The 24,596-nt window shown below is 35.4% G+C and overlaps 1 protein-coding gene across 1 annotated transcript in view; it reads right to left on the reverse strand.

Moving 5' to 3' along the window:
* The window catches only part of LOC140157449 (uncharacterized), a 112,689-nt gene extending 88,502 nt beyond the window's left edge, over positions 1-24,187 (reverse strand). The window contains 1 exon segment of the mRNA XM_072180652.1: positions 22,857-24,187. Within this exon segment, the coding sequence (XP_072036753.1) occupies positions 22,857-24,032 (1,176 nt within the window). The 5' untranslated portion in view covers positions 24,033-24,187.
* Between the last annotated feature and the right edge of the window lie 409 nt (positions 24,188-24,596).

Below are 24,596 nucleotides of genomic sequence, written 5' to 3' on the forward strand. Positions count from 1 at the left end.
GTAACTTAAGGTGGTATTGGATGCATTTTCTAGAAATTAGAAAATGCTTTGAGCATATTTTAAACAGATTAATTGAGTAGGGTAAAAGTACACTGATCAATATGCCTTTCGTTTGGAGCAAATCGGACATACGGTTTCCAAAATACATCAATTTATATTTTCTTTGTATCCTATTGTTTTTGTCAATAATCAATATAGTTAATGAGCTAAAAGGACTGGAAAGGCTCATTAATATGTAATTTTTGCCAATATTTTGCTAAAATCAATGCATAAATGTTCAGGGTACTTTTATTTTGCATACTTTTGCCCTGAAACTTGGTCAAAGTGTTTCTAATATGTTCTAATGTATTATATAGTGAAGCCGCCCTCTAATTTGCATATTTGCATAATTAATGAGCTAATATGCATAAATGCTAATTAATTATGCAAATATGCAAATTAGGGGGCGGCTTCACTATATAATACATTAGAACATATTAGAAACACTTTGACCAAGTTTCAGGGCAAAATTATGCAAAATAAAAGTACCCTGAACATTTATGCATGGATTTTAGCAAAATATTGGTAAAATTATATGTAAATGAGCTTCTCCAGTCATTTTAGCTCATTAACTTGATTGATTATTGAAAAAAACAATAAGATACAAAGAAAATATAAATTGATATATTTTGACAACCGTATGTCCGATTGACTCCAAACAAAAGGCATATTGATCAGTGTACTTTGCTCACTCAATTAATCTGTTTAAAGCATGTTTAGAGCACTTTTATAATGCCTCCATAACCACCTTAAACCTGCAAATCTATTCAACAAGTGAAAAATTATGTAATTCAAATTTCCAGCTAATTCTGACGAGTTTCCGATCTACGCTCGCACGTACGTGTGACGTTGAAGTTAGTTTATATTATGCTTTGATATGCCACAGTGCATTGGCATTGATATATTTGTTGGTTCAACAATATTTTTAATGCTTAATTGCTTTTGAAATATGCTGGTTGCAAAATACTCTTTGACTTAAAGGTGTGTAAAACAAATTTGACCCAAATGATGCTGAAAAAATTATTTGGGAAAAGTTATATTTATACAAGGGCAAGGTTGGAAGGACATCTAGGCTGATGTCTACTGAGAATTTGAAAGTGGACCATCAGTATACCAATTTTTCAAGAAATTTGGACTCGGAAATATATCAAAAGTCAAATTTTCGGCCAAATTTAACAAAAAAAAATGTCTTAGTTTTACAACTTTTCTCAAAAAACTGACACAAATTCAAAAAAAGTTGGCTACTGAGTGAGGGAAAATTTGGCTATTTCCAAATTTTTTTAAAAAGGACCCATCCATATATATATATATATATACCTAAATTGGCCTAGAAAAAGGGGCCATTGAGGGGTATGTCAGGTACTTCGCAAGTTTAAAAAAAGGGACGAATTAGTAACAAATTGAGTTCAAATGACGACAAGGTATTTCACAGTAAGTCATTTTGCAAGTTCAAAATTTTTTTAAGTCCGTCCGTACTTTGCCTGAGAGGCAAAATGTACAACTCCATAGGGTAATTGATAACAACCTAATCTTTGTGAGGGGTAACTCACCATTCTAACTCACTGTTTTTGTAACTCGTCTGTTTTTTTATAAACTCACATACATGTATATATCCTGCTCTCCTAGAGGGAGTGATGCAAGTACTGGAACAAGAGACATTGTGATATTGTGTATGTAGCTTGAACAGGAAGATTTAACAACATTTTGAACCTGGAGTTAATTTTCTTCATAATTAATGGTTGTAAAAAGTTTGCCGGAGTAACATGAAAGGAGCAAAATGAATAGCCTACGGGACGGGTTGAACTTAACAAATTTGAGCCCTTAATCTTTGCACAAACAAAACATTCCCTTTACAAAACATAACAATTCCTTTCTTATCAGGGGACTGTACTTTTCTGGACTTGTTTTGCACTTTAATATTTGCATATTTCCGACAAGAAACATGAAAGACATTAATGTAATAACGTACTATAGACTGAGCTTAATCAGATTTGGATGTTAACTTTTGGCTCAAAAAACATTCCCTTCATAAAACATAACAATCTTATCAATACATATCACATTGCAAATGACTGGGGTAAAAATGTTATGGGTCTATACTAGTCCGACGTGTAGGACCTTTTTTTCTTATTTACCAGACAATGTTCAGCTCAGACTATGACCACTATCTCATATCTATGGCGCAAGAAAGACGATCGCGAAAGTCCAGTGACCGCGCATCACTGGACTTTCGCGGTCAATCTTTCTTGAGCAATCAGAGCCTGAGCAGTGATAGTTGGTAACTGAGAAAAAACAGGTCCTATTCGTCGGACTAGTCTATACCGGGATACAAAATTGAACAAACAGCATTGTATTCAATTCAGTTCAACGCAAAATGTGATTACGATTTGGATATTTTTAGGAAATTTAAGAAACCAATGCTATGATTGTTAGTTGTCTCATACTTAAGCAGATTTGAGCCGATTAGCATTTGTGCATGATTAGCTGGTAATACACACAGAATTCAAAGCCAAATAATATTCCTTAATATTTTGCGCACGTGCTAAAATAAAAGTCTTGAGATATTTTCTCAAAATATCAAGAGCCATCTCAAGAACCACTGAACCAATACTAGGCTTGTTTGTACTCATTTTAATACATTTTTCATGCTGAATCCAAATATGGTCATGAAAATGTACAATTCTGAAATTTGTGAATAAAAAAAAAACAATTTAACTTGTCGTCTGCAGTCGACATGCATGTAAAGAGGGTTAACTGGTACCATCAGCATAGAATTTAAATCCAAATAATATTCCTTAATCCGGACAATAGTGACAATGACATTTAAAATTTGGTGGTGATGGGAGCGTGAAAATGCGCACCGCATTGAAGAGAACCGGAATGCCAGGGTTAGTGTTTAGGGCAAAGTTTATTACACTTTTCCTCTTTATATACGGGTATTCACTTTTGCCAACACTTTCCAGGTGTAAACAAAAATACAAATATTTTAGATTTTTAGTGTATTAAAGTTAACCATGTTTTCATGACTGCAAGCTCAATGACACACATTGTATATAGACCAGAAAAAAAAGTCTGTCCCAATATGTTCAATTTTTTTTTTTTTTTTTTTTTTTGCTGTTCATATTTTCAGTATCGTATCGCGATCCAATTTTGTCTTTTTTGCAGCTTGGTTGATGTTTTTTTGTGCACATTTCGCCACTAGTAAAAGAGACAAACAAACTATTCATTGTGTGTGTATATTACTATGTTTCTGTTTTTGAATATTGAAAAGTTCATAAAAATTTTTCCTTGACTGTTAAAATTTTTTTAAATATCTCACATCGCATCTATATCTCTTTTTCTTTTTTTTAACAAGAAGAAAAGAAAAAGAAAAAGCATAGCAACAACTTTGAGGACAACATAGTTTTGGGCAAAAACTTTGAAAAACCTACTATGCCCCAAAAATTGAACTAGTCTTAGATTTCATCATGACATTCAAGCTGAATAAGTTTGAAACCCACCTCTCCCCTCACATATGAACACAACAAAAATTAAATATATGAAGCAAAGCAAAGAAAAGATTTTGGATGACATAAAAATAATTGTCACTGCAGAACAGAATATTATTCAAGCCCTATGCCTGGGGGGGTACTCAGTACCAATGACCATACGGGGACGTGCCGCAAACATGGGTAGCATTTTCAGCCTTCTGGTATATCAATGAGCCTATTTTGGTATATGAATGGGTCCTTTTTTCAAAATTTTCTCAATTTTTTCGGAAAACAGCCCAATTTTTCCTTAATCTAGCCAAAATTTTGGGGAAAATTGTAAAAACTAAGACAATTTTGGTTAAATTCGGCCGAAAATTTCGACTTTTGGTATATCAATGGGTCCAAATTTCTTGAAAAATTGTTATATTTATGGGTCCACTTCCAAAATCTCAGCGCACGTCCCTACCAAAACCAAACTTGAGTACCCCGGCCCTATGTTTAACACTAGCCCTAACCCTAAACTATCCTTCACTCTAATCCAAAATGAACAAAACGTTAACCTTCTGTTTGAATTTATGGCATTCCATTTACGTCCAAGAAATGGTAAACTTTTGATTTTGTCAGTGATTATTAATCACGTCTCATTTAATCACAATTAAAACATAAACAAGAATGTGAACACACATCCTATCAGCTGAGTCATGTCCTGAGACCCTTATCCTTCCATTTTTCTAATAAAACAACTCAAAAACAATCCTATTTTATTTTTAAACTTGGTCATAATCGCCAATACAATTCCGCGTGAATCACAAAACCAGTCTTTGTCGAGTATTGTGCTAAGGAATGCAACGATAGAGAATAATTAAAAAGGGTGCTTTGATTTTTAAAGGTAGCGTGACTCTTGGCCTGGGATGTAATCGTATGACGCACCAGCTATTCAGGCTCAATAAGGCATGAAAAGGCATTAGTTGGGGTGCCAAAAGCGACGCTGTCAAGTTCATGTAGTTTTTGGGTCTGTTTTTAGGGGCAATGCATAAGCAAAAACATCCTGATTATTTTAAATGAATATGCCGAGTCGGGACATTAATAAGTTATATAAATGCAAGGATAGTATTACAATGGGTCTGTGTGTTATGTAACATGTTGTATTAAATAAAGTGATTTAGGCCTATATTAAACATGTAAAAGGAGAAATCACTAGTGATTTGCTTATTAAATCAGAACACATAAAATCCATCAAAATTCAAAGTTTTTGCATTTTTGGAACAATGGGTAGGGTTGGTTTAATTATTTTAAAGATCATAGAAAAACATGACTGTATTCCTAAATATATGCCTAAATAGCTGTGAATTGGGATATTATTCTCCTATATATATACCACTTCATTCACATTGTTAAAACAGTTTAGGAGTGTGAAAACTTTTCAGGATGTCAACTATTTTGAAAAACAAAACCAAAAAAAAACTTTTGTCTAGAATATCAAAAATTATGGTTGGTATTCTTTTGTACAGTAAAACAAAACAAAATCCAGATTTCCAGATTAGGGTCGGTCGGATGAGGACAATCAAACAACTTTTTGGGGTCCCTAATAAGCAAAATAGTTGCTGCAGAGAATCTCTGAAAGTCCCTTTAAGGGGGTACTACACCCCTGCCCAATTTTGTGCCTATTTTTGCATTTTTCTCAAACATTATAACGCATTGGTGAGAAGTAAGATATGTATATTATAGGGGCAAGGACTACAACTATTGCACTGAAAATTCAGGAACTCAAGGCACGTAGTTATTGATTTATTGATCAAATATTGGTTTTCCCTCATTTTTGACTGTAACTCCACAACTGTTGTCTGTGTTGAAATAAAATTTCCAGTGCAGTAGTTGTAGTCCTTGCCCCTATAATATACATATCTTAGTTGTCACCAATGCACTATAATTTTTGAGAAAAATGCAAAAATAGGCACAAAATTGAGCAGGGGTGTAGTACCCCCTTAACTTAGTATGAACAGGTAGCACTTTTCCATTTTTGCATGTTTCATTGACACAAAAATTAACACAAGAATACCACTGGCGGGCAAAAATGGTAATTTCTTCTAAAAATATCCCATTCCAACCCATCAAAAGCTTTACATAACCCACACATACAAATTGCGGTCCATGTAAAAATATACCGTATCATAATGAAAACTAATACCTGGGGACATTATTTGTATGGATACAAAACACCACATAGGAAGTTGATGTGTGTTTTCTGAGCTCTTTAATTATTCTTATGTAATTAGCTGATAAATAATACCCCTCTTGTTTGATATGTAAAGTTCGCAAGTTCAGGTTAAGGTTATTTTCGGTCCGATTTTGAGATTTTATGTTTAATATGCAGGCGATATAAGTGAGTGTACAATCTGACTGACCCCTATTCCCCCACCTCCACACTCAACTCCATCTCCATCCCTGAAGTGTGGAATCTTGGTAAATTTATTCGATGAGAAGACCATCCCTGGACCCAAGCAAATTTACTGGAATCCCCCTTTTGCCAGTGCATTTTCATTAAAAAGGTTCTATAAACTTCTGGCATAATCTAAAATCATTAATCTATTATTTCTTATAATTACCTTTCCTTTAGGAAATACACCTTTTAACCCCCCCTCCCCCAAAAAAAGACACATATTTTTAATTTCACAAGATCGATGCACTTTATACATAAGATTGATGATTGATTTTTTCCGTAAATCCGTAAGTCTTTGCAGGTTGGACCTGAGATATCGTCATTTAACATCATACCGATGTGCACATCGCTTAGCGAACTTCATTACTGCGCATTTGAAAGCTGTGTGAAGTGCGCAGCAACGACGTACGCATCGGCATAATGACATCTCAGGTCTAACCGCAAAGAATCATGGGATTTACAGAAAAGGTCAATCACTTTGACCCAAGACAAAGCATCTTCCACAATGATGGAAAGACTCCCCAAGACTTTACTGTTCAATTACTTCTTCCTCTGTTCTCCTTGCAAGTAAAAATACCACTGGGCTTTAGGTTGGCTCCAGGACTCCAGTTCCTATCAAGGCTAACACCACAAAGGCCTTGAGGTCAGTCAGGTCCAAGTTCAAGACTTGGCCGTCATTCTACTACTACTATATAGAGAAAGTCCAGATATCATGGCTCCACATTCCATTCACTATTTCAAGTTCATTGATAGTATAATAAGAACAGATTTCTAGGAAATGCATGTAATAATCAATATGGGCAGTGATTAACAGTCAAGGTTCCTTATTTATATCTTGGAAGTCAAGGTAAAATTCAATTCAAAGTTGATACCTGCAAGATTCAGTCACTGCTTATGCCTAATGATGAAGGTAGGGTCAAGTTCGATGAAAATAGATTTGTAATCTACCTCTTTTCAAATTTTAAGAAATATAATATTAATCACTGTCAAGATCTTGTGAAATTGATGCAGCCAGTGGAGAGGAAAATAGCCATTTTTTGGGATACGCTTTTATGATGGTAAAGTTTTTAGTGGCTGCACTATCTGCCATGTTTAGAACTGTCAAGCTTTCGTCACAAGTAGCTCAATGGACAGCTCTTTTCAGAGCCATCAGTAGGCAATGGGTGACCTACATGTCTTATTCTTAGGTACTTTGTCCTGACAAAGTCAGAGCAACTCCTGACAAAAGCTTTATGAGTTCTAACTTGTCCCACAGCAAACCCACTAAAACTTTATTATGGTATTAACTTCGCTGCAAATTGCAACTAAGGATTTAGCATAAATTATTTGTTGACAGGGTGTACACAGTAGTCAACTTGTGACTTTTGACTTCTAAATCATCACTTGCTTGTGCTTCAAATAAGTATTATGAATATGAATTGTGTCTTTGTTCGCACTGCAAAAGTAGAGTTTGAATTCAGTGACAAAAGTTTCTCTGGGTCATCATTAGAAGTTGAGTTCTGAAGTCAAGTTCAAAATGCGGCAACCCTGTTTACACACAAATGAAGCCAAATTCATATTATTCAACTAACATCGATTTTGAGCTTCAAGACGTTTCACATGGCGGGGTTCACTTCCTTAAAGTTTCTGTCTGTAAAAGTCAAAAAGCCCTCAGTGTGGTGGTGCCTTGAGTGAACAGAAGAGTGACAGTTTGACATGCTAATGGCCGTGATTAGCACCAATCAATTAGTAATCAATCAATAATGCACAAAGTAATCAATGAAATTAACAGGTACTGATCAGTGTAGCTTATTAATAGCACCCATCAAGTACACTAAGTACACCCATCAAGTACCTTGGTAGGGAAGTTATAAACTGAAATCACTGGCTGTCAATCAAGGTTATGGGCATTTGACATGTTATATAATATCAGCTGACCATCAAGTTGATGGTCAGTTTATGAGCCATTCAGTTTGATACATAATAATGAGCCAATCTTGAAGTTCAAAGGTTCAATAGAGATTTTGTATGCATAAGATGTTCAGTGGTATCATTCAGAAGAAGTCATGTTAATTGAAATTGGGAAATCTTTCCATTAATATTAAATGAATTGAACTACCTCCATGGACTGTAAAAAGAACAGTCTATGCTTCCACAAAAAAAAAAAAAAAACAGCTAAAAACATCAAAACCTCATAATTTTCAAGATTATTTGACTTAATCCCAAAATAAAATGCAAAGTTAAATGTCTTGGAAAATACCTTTTTGTAACAATAAGCATTCTTGCTTTTTATAGCTAAAATACCTGTATTCTGCTGACAATTTAATTTTAACTACTAAAATTGAAACATTGGAAGACTTCAATCTACCCTGATTTGATATAAAAATATTTAGCGACCACTAAACCCAGATCAATATCGGACTAAGTCCACTTAATGCTGGAGACAAAACCATCATTAAGGAGACATGGTTCACCGTCCCTAAACCACTTCAAGAATGTGTCGGCATAAGTACCAGGAAAATCCTCTAATCAACATAATCAAAGCTTCCAATCTTCACCTCTTTGTAACCAATGTATACCAATTCGCTTGCTCAAACACAGGAATTATAGCTAGTCCTTAGGACAGTTTTAATTGTTTTGTATTCATGGTGTGTAACCATTTGTATTACTAATCAACATGACAGAAATTGTATTGTAATTTGTTCAACTGTGGCTTTACCCTGTGACACCTTGTTGAAAGACTTACACAATATTCCATTCTTGTGTCTTTCTTCCATGTGGTTTTGCTATTATTATTTACCATGTTAACTATGGTTATGTTCAATTTTTGTGTAATTTGAATAAAACAAAACTTGCACTGTTTTCAAGTTGGTCATTGGTAAAGTGGTTTTAAATTTGGTTAAAAGTTCTATACAGAATTCATTTGTTACTTTAGTTCTTTTCATATCACAAAGACCGTTTTCTTTCAAATCTTTTGAAACTAAATAATGATCTTTATCTGTAATGATAGCATTTAAAATAAATTAATTTGCTACTCAATTCCGATTACATCACAAAGCCCGATTCAGTTAAGTATTTTAAGCAGATATTATTTGTGTCTGACCAGTCTATTTGTATTTAATGCTCTGCATGTTGGCCATGCTTTGACAAAAAAAGTACCAAGATTGGGATATTTTCTTAAAATATCAGGAGCTACCTCAAGAATCACTGAACCAATACTAGGCTTGTTTGTACTCATATTTATACATTTTTCATGCCAATTCCAAATAGGGTCATGAAAATGTACAATTCTGAAATTTTTCAACTTTTGAAAAAAAATTGAAACTTGTCGTCTGTAGTGGAGACATGTGTGGAAAGAGTTAAAGATGCTTAAATTATAAACTGTTATTGAGTCAACCACAACATGAAACAAAAGTTTTTATCAATTTTTAGAGACAAATGAACAAAAACTGAAGGAATGCAACAAGATTTTATCAAAAAGATAATGACTTTGATCAAAGTACCTACATGTATGTGTACAACGTACTTTGAAAACAATCTGTTAGTTTGAAAGTTAATTACCCATTACAACATAATTATAGATCCATGCCTATTTAATATTCATTACAGGACAATAAAATCGTTATTATGAAGATACACATTATATTTTTGGGCCCAACAAGTACTTAATTTGTTTTGTGTGTGTGGGATACAAAAGATACATGTACATTGTACATTTTGATTTTATATGTAGCTCTATCATTTAAATATATTAAATGATGAAGTCAAGGAATCAGATAGCAATGTTTACACCATATTTTTGAGGGACCTGAGAGCACATCAGACACACCAAATTGCATTCTGAATACAACAAAGAATATCAAATAATTTTTTGAAATTCACAATATAGGCTCCTATAATACTTTAAAAATTGATGTTCTTTGTATTTTTGATATTTAATAGTCCTCCAAGTAAACAACCCTTTATATCATTTGAAAATTTTGACCTTTGGAATTGAAGATATACATTTTCCCCCCAAAAGACCTAAAATTTTAAATGTAAAAACAAGTATTTGGAGCAAAAATATGATTTGAACCACGTAACAATGCAATTGAGTTTTGTTAACGCCCTATGTCAACCTTTTTTTTTTTTCCTTAGCAATGAAATTTACTCAAACTCATTTGCCTCTCAAAGTACAGCATTTATACCGACTTGGTAAATTTTTATGATAATGAAATATTCTATATTGGTCATTTTATGGATTTTACATCTGGCTACATTCAGAGTAATAATATATTTATTAAATAGGGAGAAAAATCGTATGATGTCTGGTTCATGGACATAAAATATTCAGTATCCCTGTCACCTGTAGCAAAGTCCATGCATAAAAAAATGATAAACACGCAAATCCATATGTTTGTTGGTGTACAACTGCTTTTTAGTCAATTATATTAATTGTATATAATATTTTGTCACGGTTTTCTTCACACCAAATTATAATTTCACTTTTCATTTCCAAAATTGAAAATCATTTCCTGCAGATTTTGGAGGCTATTTGAGAAGATATCTTTACCCTTCCCAGAATCCTTTGTAACATTTCATCTCATTTCATCAAATGACATTCCCGTTACATTTGTACAGGTTCCGTTTATTTTCATGTCGAGAATCGACTGGCTAAAAACATGGGTCGATAGTCAAGAAATAAACATATTTTGCAAGATCGGGATGTGCTCTGTTCATTGAGGTTACATTTCGTTACTCTTGACCCATGTTGCACAAGATACCAAATCAGTACAGAAAATCGGAATGGGAGAAATGCATTATGGGAAGTATAAGATACCTTCTCTAACTATAAATTGGAACCTGAGTGAGATGAGCAATTCTGGATTTTATCAAGTTTGATATCAATGATTCTCATCCTGTAAACACTGTAAACAGATATCATTAGGAAGGATGTAGGCCTACAGCTAAGTGGTCAAAATAATGTCCAGATGTATGTAAGATTAAGAATCTGTGACAGTACAATGTGGTACAGTCCTGGCGGTGTACTCAATACTAAGTGCAGCAAACATGGGTAGCATTTTCAGCCCTTTGGTATATCAATGACCTCTTTTCTAGACCAATTTTGGTATCGGATGTCCCCTTTTCAAAATTTCATAGTTTTTCCCCAGAAAATATCCCAGTGTAGCCAAAAATGTTGAAATTTCACTGTGATTACGGCCTTTGATAAACAGTGGTCTTGCTACAGGGGTATTTCCCCCTACCCCCGGGATTGTCCCCCAACTTTGCCCCTGCCACCTCGTACCACTTCCACTGTGAGGTAGGGAAAATAAATCACTGATATTTGCAGTGGCGTAACTAGGGTTGACAGCGCCCGGGGCAAGAAACAAAATTTGCGCCCCTATTATAACACCCCCCAAGAATATCTTAGATGCGGGCAATACTTGAAACAATTGTTTTTGGGTAGTGCAATTTATTGTCAATAAAATTTAAGCTGATAGAAAGCACAACAAATCTTTAATTAGCGATGTTTTGTTCTGTATCTCATCCGGTTCATTGACATCTAGATACACTGATACTGTTAGAAAACAACCGGAAATATTCTAAACAGAAAGAGGAATCATTGAAATAAAAATTGTATTGCTTAACCCTAACCCGCCTGAATACTACAAAATACTACTCGATATATATGCTGTTAGTGCATGCATCCCACGTGGTGTGATGACGCAATCGCCCTAAGTGATATATAGGCACGCAGTTTAAGCTGGCCAGCGAAGCCCAAGACCCGTGGCAAAGTGTCGCCGACCGAGTGCTTGGCATGCGAGGGGTCTCGGTTCGAATCCCACCCAGAGCAAACAACTTCTTTCCTTCTTTTCTCTCTTTATTCTTTCCTTCTTTCCCTTCCTGTCGCCAAAAAGCCCTTAGGGCGTTAGGGTTAATGCTAATAGGCAGTGATAGGTGTTTCAATCAATTTGATTGAAATCATATTTTACTATGAAATATATTTTTCAAATCAGGTATTGTCAAACTGCACATATTCTATAATATAATCTGGACTAATTTCTTAGCTTCATAACCTTTTCTTGAAAGGGAAAAAATTAAGATAACATTATTTAAACCTCTACGATAAATTAGTGAATATGAAAAGGTTCTACAATACATGATCATACATGTACCATATATTAGTGCCAATTTCAAATCTACAATAAGGCCTAAAAATAAAAAAGCTTTGTACGTTCGCCACAAAATATGATGGTAAACACTGATTTTGCCAGGCTTGTTTTTGCAGAGTTGTGCGGAACAAATACATACAGTCAAAATATTTTGTACATTTTCTACTAAATATTAATTTTGAAAATTCAAATATGAAAAAAATAAACATGACACAATTTTCGAAAGGGCATTACAAACTTTTTTCATTGGAGACCTAAATGTAGGCCTTCCAGAAATATCGCCTTATGACATACAGCCACATATTTTTTTCATTTCTCTCATTTACTTCTTCATATTAAAAACTTGCATCCCAACATTGGCAATGATTATTTTATATTGTCTCAGGTCAAAGATCAAGAGTAAAAATTTGAAACAGGAGATAAAGGACTATTAAATATATAGGTGTGAAAACCATTCAGGAAGTAAACAGAACAGTCTGGTGGTAATTAGGCCTATATGTTTGTATCTCACTATTGGCTCATCCATGTAAATATGGGCTATTCCAGTTGAAATCCATACACCCCTGTCTGGTGATAATTAGGCCTATATGTTTGTATCTCACTATTGGCTCATCCATGTAAATATGGGCTATTCCAGTTGAAATCCATACACCCCTGTCTGGTGATAATTAGGCCTATATGTTTGTATCTCACTATTGGCTCATCCATGTAAATATGGGCTATTCCAGTTGAAATCCATACACCCCTGTCTGGTGATAATTACAGTACAGTTTTCAGGACTAGCGCTATTTTTATTATAGTTCGTTTAGCAATTTACACAACTTTTAAGTTCTGTAAATTGCTAAATTTAACTCAACAAACAAAATAATGTCACACCTGTACACAAGTCTATGCTCTTTTACAATTTCACACATAAACAACAGATGAAGTGAAATAATATTCCAACTTTGACTGGGAATATCGCCTCCTTTAAAAAATATGTAATACATTTCTAAATAACTAGGCTTTTTTTTACTCCTCAAGATGGCCAGGGTCACACACACCTTAGTTTGACAATTACGTAAATTAATGTACAGTATAAAACCTGGAAAGTTAATAAATTTTTTGTTTCTCTATAATTTATTTACAAGAAATATTGAGTGTTTCTACTTAGCAAGCAGTTGCAGGTGAATCTGAGTTAATGCAGAGTGATGCAGAAGAAACATGAAGATACATGTAGAAACAGATCAAGTAGAAACAGATTGTGTGAAGATGAATGAAAGATGATGTGAGTGCATCAACCACTTTTTGAGGTGGTTAATTATAATATAGTGGCGAATATGTGGCAACATTCTCAGTAGAAACAGATTGGCTGAATATTTGGTGGGTGACACAGGAAGATAGTACTACGTGTAGTTAGCAGAAGCATTCATGGAAAATGTTTTCTGGTCTTTTGCCTCCCCCACTATACATGAGTAATCGTTACACTGCATTTAAACTTGCAGGGTTGGCGCGATTTAAATCAATTGATTTAAATCACGATTTAAATCGTGATTTAAATCAAATGATTTTTTTTTTAAATCACTGATTTAAATCAACTTGTTCAATTTTTATCATTTTTGATAAATTTAAGTTAATTTCTTCCTTGAATTGACTGTTTTACTTCATTTGTAATGCTTCTACACCTTTTGGGTACAATTAAATACCGCTATGATGTCATTTTATCTATTGCTAAAAAAATCATTTTCAAGGTGCAGAATTCAACAGGTTTTTTCCCATGATTTTACCAAATTTTTTCTGTGAAATTTTCACATCTGAAAATGCGTTTTGACTTTTTGTAAATACATGATAGGATTGTGCATATGTCTAGTATTCCACTGGTCTCTTTTGACTTTATCATGGGGTATAGCCGTATAGCAGTTCTTGGAATTAAAAAAATCAAAAAAATTGATTTAAATCAAAAAATCCGATTTAAATCAAATAAATCGATTTTTTTGATTTTTTTTTTTTTAAATCAAAAAAATCGCCAACCCTGATTTAAAGCCCAGCAGTAGGAGCGAAACAACCTGATCAGAAACCCCTGTTTGCAAGATATTTTGCAAGAAGAAAATCAGACCCACGCTTGCGGCACACCAGGGCGGCACATCCCCGTATGGTCCTTTGAACTGAGCACCCCTCTCCTGGGGTTTTCATCTTAAAGTAAAAGCAGACAATTATTTGTTACCAACCTTGACAGTGGGACTGTCCCCCATTTTGGATGATTTTCTGTACAAAACACCATACCCGGCATATCCGACACCTATTGGCTGTACAAGAGAACGGACCAGACTCCAGGGCTGCTGTTGCTTCATCGAATCACCCCAAAATGACATTTAATTAATCATTTATAGATCCCCTCGTTAAAATCACATGCTAACATTCAGCTAACGATCCACTGTTCTGGCAGAAGGCAACATAAATCAGTTGTGCATTGGTAATAAAGGCATCTGTGCCTTGATTGCAGAATCCTCCTCCAATTAGTAACAAATGGTCCTGAACTTGAGTAGTGTAATTATATCCTTAAGGCTGTTGGTCCCTGGTTTGGTCTAAATATAGCACAGGAAGTTATGGAGTGAAAAGCTTCCAGAGTTCCTTCTACTATGGTTATTCAACAGGCTAAATGATCCAGTGGGTATTGTCCACATATAAATCCAGAAATCCAAAAAGGTTGCTGTGCTAGTACGAGATCAATATAATTCTGTGGCGCACACTGAAGTCCATGTGTAAATCTGGTTGTAAATCTGCGCTTCGAAGCATCACGCTAACGACACACTCAAAGCCCCCTCACAATATTATTATTATGTATGCTTACTACCCCTCTCACATGTGTGAATTGGAATTGCCCTGGGGCAAAACTTTTTGTTGGTTTCTCTAAACTTGAAAAATTATTTCTGATAAATCTACCGAAACTTTTCACGATTTTATGCACAGGCATGCATTCTAATATTAAACACAAATAGCAGAGCAGTCCTTATAATCATTTATTCATATGTGCAGCAATTAATACAAATTAATTATGAAATTTAATCCAAAATGATGACAGTGAAGCATCAACATCTAGAAACACTCTGGGAATAGTTAGTACAATAGGGTTATTCCATGTTATCACAACAGGGAAGTTTTAGATGCATTAATAAGAGGGGCTTTGTTATGTTAATGAAGCTAATCAGTGCATGAAAGGACATTGAAACTTGGCAGTGAGCTTGTGAGTCACTTGCTGGTAACTCTCGCATGCCCACAAATTACAAACCCGATGAATGCAAATCCTTTGATGCTTTCTTCAGAGTGTGAAATGGTTAAATGGAATGTTTGACAAGCCGAATAAAGCCACTTTCTTACAAGTAATTCCTAACAATTCGATTTTACGCACTGGTCACGAGGATACTGAATCCATTGAAATTGACCATGAGAGGGGTTTTTTTTCTTTCTTTCTTTTTTGAATTTGTATCCAATTAATTTGAGTTCTCTAAATAAATTATCCATATCGTTGGACCCAACTGCTAGATGTATCAATTTATTTTACCACAAGGCACAAACAAAAAAGTGGAGCCAGACGTTGCCGGTTCGAATCCTGTTGTATTATAATTTCCTCTACCTCAAGATTAGACTCTACCTTCTAACTTCAAAATGTTCACTTACTTCAGAATATGGACGTAGCAAGTGGGAAACCTTTTTTTAGAAATTTGTCATCTTTTTCTAAAATAGCTTTAATATTAAACCAATTTTGGCACATATTCATTTTTTGGCCACCCCTGATTTTGATAGCTGCCCCACATTCTTAAACCTTACTACACCCCTGCTTCAGAATCTCAAAAATTTGATAGAATGATTTTTAAAATTATGAATAATAATAACAAACACAACAATTTTATTTCAAAATTAATATACACCTTTTAGAAAAAAAAAAAAGACTTATGGGTCAAAAAAATTGCAAATTTAAACCAGGTGTCATACATGTATGTCCTGGGTTAATTCTGCTTTAAAAAAAATCTTCAATCAGCATTTAAGTTTTAATAGTTCTTAATGTCAGTTGCTCCTTATTTAAGATGCATTTTGCCATCTTAAAACTTATTAATACCTTACAACACCAATTTAATGTATAATATCAGATATGAACCTAGGGGTGAACGGACTCAACAACAAAACCCAGCTGCAAGTTTCTATTATTTTCCCTGTTCTTTTCGTAAATGTCGTTGCACTTATCTTGAGATTGCTCGTGTAATTAAAAATCTTTCTCAAGCCACAGGCATTTACAAGATTATACGGTCGTTGCTCCAGTGTTAAACAAGTGGTAGAGCTGAAATCGCACCCGTGATTCTAAACTTGCAATCCCGTCCTAGATTCATTGAACTAAACAAATAAGTGATAGGGCTACTGAAATCGGACCTTTCTTAATTTAAGTAGCTCATCCTAGTTTAACTGAACTTTTAAAACTTCACCAATGGACTTCCTGAAGTGACACTAAGTTTCGAAAAACCAGAATAGATTCCAATATAAGATTTGATGTACTTTGCACAGTACATGTATATTCTTTCCAAGCCAACACATCTAAATTTTAATGGCTATTATCTGAAACATGGAAAAATTTATACTGGTTTAAATAAATAGGCTCAGGAAGTTTACACTTCTGTAAGCTCATTGTTCTTTGGTAACTGGAACAATAATATTTATGTGTGCCAAAGTGCATGGAATGTGTTACTGCTGGACTTGGATAATTCGCAGTACGTGCCAGCATCATACAAATTCAAAATTTTGGAATGTTTGCACATATAAAGTGTTCCACCCTATAATGATGGTGTAATATCAATAACACTATTTTAAAATTAACGCTGTTTAATTAATTAATAATGACATCATAGGTGAAACTCAAAAGAGCGCAAACTTCTGAAATCCTTTTCCGAGTAACGATAATTGACCTTACAAGAGGTGATCCATAAAACTAAAGAATACCAGTATTTGTGTTTATATTAGCATTATTAATCCATTGTGTGATTAGTAAACCACAGTATGTTAGCTTGACAATAGCTGGCTAACACACAGCCTATTCAACTGATTTACTGTACGATTTGATGGAGAAGCTATCTCACCCTTCCCAGAATCCTTTGCAACATTATGCATCCCTCATAACAGCCAATGACAATCCTATTTTGTGCAGGTGCCCTTTTGTTTTCATTTTGAGGATAGACTGGTTAAACATTGTGTCGATAATCAAGAAATTAACATCATTTGTACGATCTACATGTGCTCTGTTCATTTGAGGTACTTTTTGTCACTATCGACCCATAATGTCACACTAGACAGCAGATCAGTGTACACAGAAACGGACGAAATGCATTGTGGGAATGTAAGATGCTCTTCTCTGCCGATTGGATTGCTTTTGTTGGCATGTTTGAGCAGTAGGCAATCGCCAAGGAGACATTCAAACATTCATGACCTACCTACTTGACTAACTGACTTCACACCATTCTTAGATTTTCAAAGGATTGTTTGATGACTAGGTTCAAGATTACAATGTGTGATGTAGGTCACTATGACTATGTCACATGTACAGTGGCATAAACCTAGACAAGGGTGGCAGCAGCGCACCCCCTCCCCCTACACACACACACCCCTGCTGGTCACCCTGATATTTAAGATTTTTAGGTCTATTTTTATCTTTTTAAGCCCATTTTTGTCAAATTTCCACTCCAATCCCCCTTGAAAGTTGTCTTGCCCCCTCCCCTCCAAAACACTTCACAGTGTAGTGACATAACCAGGTGGGCCAGGAATTTTTTTCAGGGGGGGAGGGGAGGCATTGGGGGAAAGTGATTTCAAAGGAGGCAAAATCAACAAATTTTGCACAAAATTGCAGCAAAAAGTGGAAAATGTTCGTAATTTTGGGTTTTAACCGGGGGAAACTGAGTTCTGACTGGGTCCCCCATGACACCTACACTTCTCGACGCACTAATACACACAGTGCGATGATACAGGCGCTGGGATACATCATGATTTTCCCTATATTGTCTCATTTATCCAGCCTGACATTAAAAGAGGACATATCTAAAGAAAAATATCTATTGTTTAATGCAAATCGCACAATATTGCTTTAAAGACAATATAAATCAAACCTTGGATTGTCTGGATAACGACATATCAGACACATTTAGATTTGTAAAATTGTCACAATGACACCAATTATGTGAAAGATTAATTTCTTATCTATTATTATCAATATTTTGCAATGATATTATGAAAATAATCATATTTGTAGACAGCCTTGGAAGCTATTTCCTTTTTATCAAGAAACTGCTCTAATTATTTTGTGAGGTTGAAATCCTGATGTAATTTCCTAAAGTTTCCGAATCAGTGATTTAGTGAATCAGTCATTGTAACGAGTCAAGTCATTTCATGGTCGAGTCGAGTCATTTCTTGCAATATCTCGAGTCAAGTCAAATGACTTGAGTCACTGTACAATCTGTCATTTCATGGGAGAGTTGAGTCATTTCTTGCAATATCTCAAGTCAAGTCGAGTCAAATGACTTGAGTCACTGTACAATCAATCTCTATGGGGAAAATTTGAAAATCCGAGTTGAGTCATTTCATTTTGGAAAAGTCGAGTCTCGAGTCATGACTTGTTACAAGTCTGCGAATCACTAATCTGCAACTGCAAATTTTTGCATTGCGGAATGAGGGCTATAGAAGCAAAATATCTTAATGGTCTTTCAAAATGGGTGGGAAAAATGTTCCTAGGATTATAAGTAAAACTGTTCATTTTTAATTCATTTTTCTAATGTCCATGAGGGGCAAAAATGCCTGTTTATAGGGCTACATATTATAACACCAAACATGGGGGGGGGGTTGCACCCCGGGGGGGGCACTCACATTTCCCAGCTATACGGGTATGTGCCGCGACGACCCCCCTTTTTCAGAGCCACTGGCCGTTCCTTAGACCCTCTGAATTCATTGTTTGCCCGCTCTGAAGCCCCAAAATTTTTCTAGCCGTGCCATAGACCCTCAGATCATCGATTTCCGCTCTCATCGGCATCTTGAGAGACGTGTTTTCTGTCCTACTATTTCAAGCCCAAAAGCAGACCCAACAGCTACCTTTCCGAAAAAAAAAACTTCAAAGGGAATTTTCCATTAATTTCTTCCCCATTGAAACACATTGTAAGGAATAAGGTGAACTTTGGGTGGGATTTTGGGCTCCTTTAGTAGTGGCAACACTGGTTGACTGATAATAAATAAACATTGCAGCAATGCCGCTCGCGAGTCCAGCTGGTGAACATTTAGCTAGAAATAAATGATTTTGAGATCTCTTTTTGGAATAAAATTGCCAAATATGAGGAAAAGTACCTTAATAATTATGTACACATCCTTGCAGCTCTCCATAAACAATGAATTAAAAGGTAATTTACGATCTACTGGTCTAGTAAAATCGGGAGTGGAATGGCTGTCAAATTCTGCACACTTCACTCAATCATCTCATGGTATAAAGCATGACAGTTCAATGTAGTCTAAATGTTTTTCTATTCGGCACTGAAAAAAAATAATTCTTGTGGGTTTGTTTTTATGGTGGGCTTTTGTAATGCTGCTATAATTATCAGTAGGCTAATAGCATAGATTGTAGGTCTACAGGGTCTAGTAATTTTGATTTGAATGCTGTTTTGCTTTGTTGAGGTTTCCATCGTAATGGGCCAAAACAGACCTATTTTGCATTAATGATTTTCCTGATTAATAATTTAATGCACAATTCAAAGTGAAATCGATTCCTTCAAAAATCTGTGGCCAAAACGCAACAAAATTGATCCCTGGTTTGGCCTGCGGGTTTAGTTTCCGAGATTTTTCAGATTTTGGCGGCCGATCAGTTCCTAAGACCCCCTTTTGGCCAGTCAATCAGTTCCCAAGACCCCCCCTTTTTTACCGGCCAATCAGTTCCCTAGACCCCCCTTTTTGACCTGCCGATCAGTTCCTTAGACCTCAAGTTCGAAACTGGCGGTGGCACACCCCTACCAAAAAAAAAATTCGAGTGCCCCCCCCCCGGGGGTTGCACCAAACATAGGGTCTGATTTTTTTGGTTTGATTATATGCCAATGAAGAGAAACTCTTCTATATATTTATCTATCAAAATATGACAGTGTCTCCATATATTTTAACCTGCTAGTCCAAATATATTGCAGTATCTAATATCTAGCCATTAACACACATAATAATAAAAAAGCCTTTTATATTTACGGCTTCCTTTGAAAAGCCAAATAAATGTAGAAATCCTAGAGTAACTGTAGAAATCCTATATATATATATATATTGCCTACTTGGTAACCAATATGGAGCCACAAAGCTTTTGTAAATTTGAAGAAATGGGGCTCCATAATTTACATAAGTCCCATTAAAACATCCAAATCACACTGATAATCCAAAAATTTGGAAAACATTACTATTTATAGAAGAAGAATAATATAAATGCCTGCTATTAAAGAATAAGGAAACTAAATATGTGGTCTGCAGTAATGTTGTGACTGGTGAATGAAAATCTGCTTTTTTATTGGGCGGGTGCGGCGTGCCGCACCCGCCCTGTATTCTCTGACTATTGACCTACTTTTTCACATGCCGCAGTGTTGAGAAAATATTCGTGCCGGTTATATCCCAAACACCCACAGAGGTGATAGTTTACGGCAAGTTTTGTAATTATTACTTGCTTTTGATATGTAAGTAATACGATAAAGTCGTCATAGGCAGTAATGTGTTTGTATTAAAAGAAATAGCAAAAATAATTATTTAAGTAATAGAAATACTATTTGGAAATTGCAGCAAGATTTGCAGATGTTTTTATTTGAACAGTACCAGTTCACCAGTTTTGCTAGTTTTCCTAATCTTTGGGCTAAATTAACAGCATCGTGAAGGTCATATATATCATTTTGACAGCTTCTGTATGGACTTAAATACAGCTTGTATGTACTCGTACATTGTGTTCAGTGTGTACATAGGCTATTTACTTTTCAAATCTTGTGACAAATTGTGCTTGATAATGCTTGTATAAGGTATTATAGACAAATTATTAGAATGCATGTGCACCAGTAGAAATGGCCCAGGTTGAATAAAATAAATAAACATATGAATGAATATTTTATTCCCTGGATTATTTTTGTTGGGACAAAATAATGATATATATAGTTTGACGCTTTGAAATACAGTTATGTTAATCATAATAAAGTTACAAAGTTAAAAAATAATATCGAAATATTGTAAAATCAAAGTTTTCCCCTCGTACGTTGTATCAAAACAACATATTGAGGAAATTGATATGACAGATTTTGAAACTTTGATATGGAAAGATAACCCTGTTGTCTCACCAGAGAAGATGAGCAGAAGTATTTCTATCTGATGATAAAAAAAACCTCTAGGTATGATTACGAAAATGTTTTAAATAACTATTATCTACAACAGTTTTATAACAATGTTTTATATAAAATGTTAACATAAAACGTCTTCTGTTATGATGTGAAGGGTTAATATTAAAACAGGGAAAATCTGTTCCAACTGACCAGCAGAGATAAGCAATAGATAAGATTAAAATCAGGGAAAATATGACACAACCTCCAATGGGGAATAACAAACGATAAAGTTAAAAACTCTTTAACTTTGTTTATACGTTTTGTGTTATTCCCCATTGGAAATCGATGTTGTGTCATATTTTCCCTGTTTTTAATTGTGAAGACTTACTCATCATAGTCTTTCATTTCTCTTGACAATTTTTTATTTGCCCGCCCTATTCCTTTTAAAGGAATTTTTATTGGTTTTAAATTGACTATAATAACATGTAGACATATGAAAACAAAAGTTTGAAAAGGTTTGATATTTTTATCTCGTTAAAAATAAATTGATATTTTTGCAGCGATGTCTGCATGGTGGTCCTGGATTCCGCTTTTACTTGTTTCTTCCTTTGGAATTGGAACAATAATGCTCTGAAAGTGAAACTGTACAGAAGAGATTTTTTTTTTTTTTAAGTTACAATTTTTTGAATAAACCAGATATTCAAGTTTTCTGAAGTCCAACAGTAAACAACCAACAGTAAACAAGAACTGTCTTTAAGAAGACAATACATTATAATGATGATTATGTTTCATTATTTTGCAATGATACATGTTAAAGTGCCTGAAATGCTGATAATTTGGTTTTGTGTGTGGAAGTGGGTATAATGATGTGACATCTCACAACTACATAATACATCTGAAAATGCCTGATAATTAATGTTTTCCTATATAAGTACAAGTAGAATTTTTGACAAAAACAATCAACATGGGCCAATTAAGATATAATTTCTTGTTTCTGGAACTAAACGCCTCAGAGAGCAAATTATTTGTTTCATCTTTAGTAGGCAACCTACAATATTGGGGCATATGGTTGATAAATCCTAGTATGTTAACACTGGTTGTTTGACTCATTATACGAGCTTGGTGAAGTGTAACTATGTATATTTATGCCAAGTTTCCCATTGCAAAGGATATCAGAAGAAACAAGCTAACAAACAAACATAAAATCCTGCAAAAGCTTGCCTAACTTGCAAGCATCCCAACACAGATCCTGGGTGCAAAACCATGTATTTATGGACATTTTTGTATTTTGCTTGTCAAAACCAAGAATCTTTTTACTCACTAAATACTTCATCCTTCACATCAAAAAACTTCAGCTACCACCTACTTTCCCTGAAAACTGGTAACCGGTACTCCTACATGTAGTCAATCTTAGTATGTATTTATCAATGAGTACTTCTTGACCTACCTGTGGCTCCCGTGTAGCCTGGTGTGACGGATACAATTTTCCGATACGCTCATGGATCCAAAACCATCCTTGCTGTCCAGCCTGCATGAAAGAGGATTTGTCAGAGAATGACCATCTCCTCTGATGATGTTTCCCGTATCTTGGTCCTTTACGACTTCCACCAGATGGTGCGCCTATTCCAGTATGTGGCGGCTCAGATGGATGGGTTTCAGCAGACAATTTATGTGCAGGGTTCTTTTCTAAGGATGAAACCACTGAATGCTCATCTGTAGGTGATGATGCTGGTACATTAATTTCACCTGAGGCATTTGGAGGGTCTACCTCCGGTAGCGATGCCATTGTTGGCCCTATTGCAGTTGGTGATGCCAGCGATGTCCGTCTCTTTGTAAAGAAGAAGGAACCCGATTCCGATGGTGATCCTAATGATCTGCGTCTTTCAGTATGAACACCTTTAGGCGGATTTATTTCATTCAATGATGCTATTGATCGACGCTTTCTCAGGAGAGCCAACAGGGGGCGCTTTTCAGAAATCAGCCCAACTGATGAATATTCTTCTGCAGGTGATGTTGTTGAAAGATTCTTGTCAGAGGATGATCCCAGTGATGGAAGATCCTTTCCAGACAAAGTCGTTAGTGGACTACTTTGAGCAGACGATCCTAACAATGACAGGTCCTCTGAAGGCTCAGCCATTGGATCAAGTCTTTCAGTAGATGATCCTATCCATGAAACTTCCTTCAAAACCTTTGTTGAACTTCCTTTTGACTCCGAAGAAGAACGCTCTTCTCTAATCAAAGTCATTGGAGAACTCCTTTCAGTAGATGATTGCCACCACTCAAGCCCATCTGTGAACAAATTCAACGATGAAGGCCTTTCTGGAGTGCAAGTCTTTGACAAACTGCTTTCAGTAGGTGATTGCCACCATTCTGCCGATGAAAACACCTCTGTGGATGAAGGACTCTCTTCCAGGCAAGTCATTGTACTTCCATCAGTGGGTGTCCCCAATGACGAGCCTCCCTCGGCAGACAAATTCAATGGTGGATTATTCTCATCAGATGATCCCTTTTCTGAAAGGAGAACCATTGAAGGAGAGAGACTCCTCACAGGAGATGCCTCCAATGATGACTTTGTTCCAGTACACAAATACCCTGGTGGACATCGCTCAGAATGTGATGCCATAATAATGTCAGTGCAGTTCCATCTATGCATACATCAATGTGTAATTATTTCCTTATAGTTCCCGCAGCTGGAATCGGAATAGGATGTTCACCACAGGAAGTGTAACATAGATAATATACATGTACCAGTTGAGGTCAAAGCTAAATGCTTAGTGAAAATAGACAGTCTGGAAGTTTGGTTTATCAGCGGATTACATTGCAGTTGCCAGTTGGGATAGCATTACAAACTATAAACATGTAGCAGTACATGATCCGTATTGTTGGTTCACAGTGTAACATCACATCATGAGCAATACGCATAATCAAAATCTTCCACTATTTCTAGCAGTGTTGGTCAGCAGTGAAAGTTCACTGCAGCACTGAAGCATTACAATCATGACAATGCATATGGACAATGGCACATGAGACAATAACCGCAGATAGCAGTCATAGCACTTTGCCGATTATTAAACAAGATTGAAGCTCCCAAAATAAGATCTGGTAACTCATCCCATTCAACAACCTGTCCATCTTAATTAAGCAAATTGCTCGGTCAAGATGTCACTTTTGAAGAGTCTGTTATTGT

Source organism: Amphiura filiformis, chromosome 7 (genome assembly GCF_039555335.1).
Source record: "Amphiura filiformis chromosome 7, Afil_fr2py, whole genome shotgun sequence".
NCBI lineage: Eukaryota > Metazoa > Echinodermata > Ophiuroidea > Amphilepidida > Amphiuridae > Amphiura > Amphiura filiformis.